Genomic DNA, 6000 nt, shown 5'->3' with positions numbered 1-6000 from the left:
GTCAGTAAAAGTGAGATGTAGAGGACAATACACTGTATCCTGGGCCATGATTGATTTTGTTAGAAATACAGATTAAATTAATCAAAATATTCATTTCAAGTGTAACTACCCAGAAAGAGATAATTTAAAATACTGACTTTCACATGTGATAGTTGTCAGAAACCAAGTCAGGATCTTTAACATTTTCGCTGAAATGCTGGCAGCTTGTCGATATCAGGATCAACATGTTAACAAGGCAGCTACATTTTTCTATTTATTTCTGTGTTGATTTGGAATATTATCACAAAGCTTACAGAGATTTAAGTGAAAGTTTTAATGAAGCACACTGGCCTTCATGGTGGGCGGAACGGCTCCCAACAGGCAAAACTAGATGAACTATAACCCGCAACAGCCGGCAATGGACTGGAAATGTCGCTGTCTTTTTTTTTTTTTTTTAACATCATTTTATTAAGAAAATAAGTATAAAAATATAAATATAAAACAATATGACTCAGCATTCAGACAGCATGATTCCAGTGTATGACAGTTTCCTACAACATACACTTTCCATTACATGTTACACCTATATGATGAGATGAATTCACAGTTTGACAAATCAACTGCACCAACCATTCACATGAACATTGCTTGTCAAACGAAGATAGCAAATAGTATATAGCATGTCCATCATTAAAAACACTTTGTACATTTACAGTATTTAATGGAGCTGGCCGGAAAAGCCGCTTGACTCCTTCCCGAACCCCGCCCTAAACCCGGATCCGGTAACCATTAACATCGATAGTATTACAATACTACTATCTCTCATCAATTACAAAACACATTGTCCACACCATTGTTCACAAAAAAATCCTAAAATTCAAAGGCATCTTTACTGATTATGACCAAAAAACAGTAAAACTTTTTTGAGATTTGTACTGTATCTCCATTAACGAGGAAACTCTGTTCAAGTCTTGGGTTTTTCCGCTTCGCCGTCCACATGTGGGCTTTTGTGCATGTGTGAGAATCAAATGGACAACTAGTCAACCAGCGAGCTAGCTAGCGAACTAGACAGATAAACAGATAAGATAGCTTGATAGATAGGTAGACAGACGGTCAACTAGCTGGCCAGCTAACTAACTAGACAAACAGGCTGTCTGGTTGGCTAGCTAGATCAACAGACAGAAAATAAATGAGACTGCCATGGCTTCTTCTAGGTCTCTCGGTCAGGGCTCTTCCCTATGTACATTTCTGCCAGCTTTTTGAACTGTGGTCCCCAGTTGCTGAGATAATCATAATCCTGGTCCCCCTCGGTGGCAGCAGACTCCAGCGAACTGAGGGACTCCGCCAGCGACCCGCTGCCCTCATACGCATACGTGGCCAGGGAGTCGTAGGGGGGCGCCGTGGGATCCGAATCGTTCTCCTGCAGCCTCCCGTTAATGAAGTCTCTGACATCCGTGTTATCCTTTATCGGTGATGTCCTCCGAAAGGGAAACAGCATTTCGGGTATGATGTCCCTGCGCAGCTTGTTAGCATCCATCACCTCTGGGTTACGCAGTGTGCCGATATCAAAGGCCTGTGTGTCCTCCTCTCCGCCCCCTTCATCGTTGTAACTGACAACGTTGTCTCTGACATCCTCTTTGGAGATGATCAGAGGCTCCTTCTTCCTCTGTCTCCTCAGGGCAGCAAACAGCACCACGATCACTGCACACACAAAAACACAGCGGGGAAATGCAGAGAGAGTAAGCAGGCGCCGCATAAGACGTGTGCTTCCTAACATGTGTCATGCATTAAAGAGCACAGGGGAGCAGGAGGCGCAGAGGGGAGACACATTTGCTACCAGTGACAAATCCTCAACACTGCCTCAGGCGTTCACTTCTTATTATTAAAGATTCAGTTGAAAAAGCTTTCTTTATTCCCCCCCTTGAATGGCACATTCACTGTAGTGTGGTTGGAGGATCTCCATATGTCATCAAGAATGCAGAGCACATCCTACTGGTCAATAGTGTGGTTAGAATTTCATCAAAGAAACTTGATTTGACTATTACTGTAGTCCAAAAAATAACCATTCTGCTTTTAAGCTGTAATTCATAATGCTCAATTTGGTGTAGCAAGCAACAAACGCTACAAAAACCCAACAAAACCAGATCAAAATCCTTGTTTTCTCCCAAATGTCATTATAAGTCAATGAAAGTGAGTCTTAGACCTTTGGAATTTGTTAGAAATACGTATTAGATTAATCAGATTATTCATTCATAGTATAACTTACCCAGAAATATATATATACATGATATAAAATATTGCATTCTATCTCTAATATTTGTATGAAAAAAAGAAAAAAGTCCATGTCTAACATTTTAGCATAGCTTAGCAATTAGCCACATGTAGTGTTACAGTATGTAAGCTGTGAAATAATATTTTCTACTGGTGAGTAGTGTGGTTGGGATTTTGTGCAGAACTTCATCTGACCTTTGCTGTAGTCCCAAAATAACCCTGTAGACTGTTATTTATGATGTCCAAATAAGCATAGCAAGGCAATAAATTAGCAACCATTCACACAGAAATGCAGAGAAACCAAAGAAACCAGACCTGAAACTCTTGTTTTCTTCAAAATGTCGTTAAAGTCAGTAAACGTGAGTCCTACACCTTCGATTTTGCTGGAAATACAGATTAGATTAATTGGATGGTTGAATTCTAGCAGCTTGTCGATATCTGGATCAACGCGTTAATGCTAACAAGACAGCTGGATCTGACTTTTATTTGTGTATATTATCACATAGCTTCACGAAGCAATTAGCCTAATGGAGTTTTAAAACTAATTACAACTTGATTTGACCATTGCTGTAGTTCCAAAATAGCTGTGTTGTTTCTCAGTTGACGGTTATAATGTCCAATAAGTGTAGCAAGTAATAAATCAGCAACCATTCAAGAAGACCGACAACATTGAAAATACTAAGAATTTTACAAAAAAACTACATCAAAAACCCTTGTTTTCTTCCAAATGTCATTAAAAGTCAGTTAAAGTGAGATGCACTGAGACTCCTGGATCTGAGATTTTGTTAGAAATACAGATTAGATTAACCAGAATATGAATAAGTAGCTTACCCAAAAATATGTATACACTACTGTTCAAAAGTTTGGAGTCACCCAGGCAATGTAACCCACCCTTTAATTCATGTGCTAACATAACTGCACAAGGGTTTTCTAATCATCAGTGAGCCTTTCAGCACCATTAGCTAACACAATGTAGCATTAGAACACATGAGTGATGGTTGCTGGAAATGTTCCTCTGTACCCCTATGGACATATTCCATTAAAAATCAGCCGTTTCCAGCTCTAATGGTCATTTACCACATTAATAATGTCTCGACTGAATTTCTGATTCATCTAGTGTTATTTGCATTGAAACAACTGCTTTTCTTTCAAAAATAAGGACATTTCTAAGTGACCCTAGACATTTGAACGGTACTGTAGGTGCAAGCTGTCATACATAGCCGTAGCTTTAAATAGCCACGCTTTTTATTTTAAAACAATCTCCACTTTACAGCACTTTCCTGAAGTCTGCCTATATCTCATGGGTATTTCAATTGCTAAAGGTCAGTTAATGGAAAAAAATCTGTTCTGAATTCAAGTGAAGCAGCCGAGGTTTTAACAAGTAGCCAGATGGACAGTATTTCTGATTAATTTAATGTCATCTTCATGGGAAAAACATTGCTTTTCTTTCAAAAACAAGGACGTTTCTCAGTGAAGCTTTTGCACAGCCGTGTACATACGTGACATAAAATACTGAATATCATCTCTGGTACTTGTCAAACCCAAGTCAGCATCTTTAACATTTTTGCCGAATTCTGACCCTTGTTGCTGGCAGGATCCACATGTTACTGCTAACTTTTTCCCCCTTTCAACGACACATTCACTGTAGAGTGGCTGGAAGATCCTTTTATTTTCTCTACATCTCATCGCAAAGTGAGCATGTCTCCAGAAAGCAGAACATTTTAAATAAACCTATAACTCCAGAAACATAAAATCCTGCCTCACCTGTGCTCCTCTTGTCTTTTTTGTCCTCGCGGCAGGTACTATAGCCGCCTCCCACCTGGGTGTTAATTACAAACCCTTCGACACGGGTCGGCCGAGGGTGGGGGCAGCTGTTAAAAAGTTCTTTTACGAGCGCTCGCCTCCACTGACCAATGTCATGCTTTTTAGACGGGCTGCAATGAGGTTCCATCCCAGCGCCCTGCCTATCGGAGTCAAGCGGAGGTGAATGAGACAGTCTGTCAGAGGGGGTTTCAAGCGCGAAAAGGCGTCAGATAATGAGCAGATGTCGTGATATTTTAGCTCGAGAGGAGAGCGGGAGTTTAACCTTCACTACACTCGACGTGTGAGAGGAGATCTGCCCACCGTTAGTCAATCAAATAACACACCAAAGACAAGATCATGACAAGAGCTGCAATAAATACGATTGAAAACTCAAAAAAAATTGCTGCTGAATTCGTTTTGTAGAGCCCAGATTGGAAAAACAGGCGAAAATATCCAATTAGTACCATCAACTTCACCTTGACTTGGCCACAAACTAACATGATTTTCATGAAACATTCCAAGTTTTAACATGCTGCAATGCTAACCTGCTCAAGAGGAAGTTTAGGTCAGACTTTTGGATTTTTGTCGGCTGTAAGAAGCACCATGATTGTCTCTGAGCGATAGAAATTCTCAGATCCGCGAACGTAAATGAAGTAGTGCCATTACAGCAGGAAAGGCGAATGCTTCAGTTGGAGGAAAATACATAAATATGCTGTAAAATATCGTACTGATTTGCTTCAAAGTCAGTTTTGCAATGCTTCTACTGTAGCTAATAGAACACAGATAAGAAAAAAAGGGTTAAATTCGATGCAAGGAAAGAAGTTAGGACCTCTTTTCCAGCACATATTCATTAGTTGTTATTGCCTTGACTTTAGTCGTATTCAGGGAATTCTGTGTTGTTTTTCAGTCTGGGTAATGTGCTTGCCCAAGCAAAGGTAAAGTTCAATGACAGTTGAAGCCCATTACTTATTGATACGTCCTTGACCATAATCCGTTTCTGCTTTTTGCTGGGTAAATTGATAGGCGCTGCTCTTGTTGTTCCCTGTATGGTATTACATACTGCCTCGGATCATGAGGAGGGCTGAAGTGGTGCTTTTGTGCGTCAGGACGCAATGTTCGACCTACTTTCCCAGAGAAAGGCAGACCTTTCCGTTCAGTGAATGTATTGTCTAATGAATGGACGGCAAAACCACTCTCGTATTTTCTGAGGGAGAGCAGCCTGTAATCAGTCATTTATTGCTTTAATTACTTATGATTACTTACAAGTTAAAAGAACCCAAAAGACCTTGTGTGATTATAGCTTGTAAGGCAGACTCTTTTTTTTAAATTTTTTAAAAGATTTACGTGGTTACAGTTCTGTTTCCTTGAAAAGGAACATTTTGGGTCATATGACAAAGGTTCTTTTTCCTATATTGTGTTTATTGTGGCTAAAGAAGGACATTCTGGTGGGTAGTTTCATGTACAAAAACATCTATAGTTAGCTCATCTTCTACCAAGAGTCAATGCAATTGCCTTGAGTACTTTTAGTTAGATTTTATAAATAGCATGAGTTTCAGGGTTGTTTAACCCTTTAAGCTTCAGTGTACCGCCGGCGGTACACCTACTAATTTGCATAGGAATTTCAAGAATGTCCGACGGGTGCAAACGCGATTATACAAACACTATACACCGATGGAAAGCTTAGATTCTCATGAATCCGCCGGTATAAACCACTTTCAGATGCGATTACCACAGCGGGTGAGAAAAACACATTTGTCCGACAAAAACAAATATTCATCCATCCGTTCTCTATACACGGCTTCAACGCACACAGCGCGACTCACATTTCCGGGTTTATTATTACACACAAAAAAAAGATTGCACAAAAAACGGCCATAATCCAACCTTTACATCCAGATGACACAAGCCAGTAAACTATTTTGTCCAAAACATGTCCTGAAGTCGTAT

The 6000-nt window shown here is 39.9% G+C and overlaps 1 protein-coding gene across 3 annotated transcripts in view; it reads right to left on the bottom strand.

Annotated features, from left to right (window-relative positions):
- Positions 1 to 240: 240 nt before the first annotated feature.
- cdh10a (cadherin 10, type 2a (T2-cadherin)) overlaps positions 241 to 6000 on the bottom strand; it is a 35256-nt gene continuing 29496 nt past the window's right edge. For all 3 annotated transcript variants that reach the window (XM_051940496.1, XM_051940498.1, XM_022196340.2), the window contains one exon: positions 241 to 1680. In XM_051940496.1, the coding sequence (XP_051796456.1) occupies positions 1190 to 1680 (491 nt within the window). In that variant the 3' untranslated portion in view covers positions 241 to 1189. The remainder of the gene's footprint in view (positions 1681 to 6000) is intronic.

This window comes from Acanthochromis polyacanthus, chromosome 20 (assembly GCF_021347895.1).
Source record: "Acanthochromis polyacanthus isolate Apoly-LR-REF ecotype Palm Island chromosome 20, KAUST_Apoly_ChrSc, whole genome shotgun sequence".
NCBI lineage: Eukaryota > Metazoa > Chordata > Actinopteri > Pomacentridae > Acanthochromis > Acanthochromis polyacanthus.
This window is presented reverse-complemented; position numbering and strand designations above follow the sequence as displayed.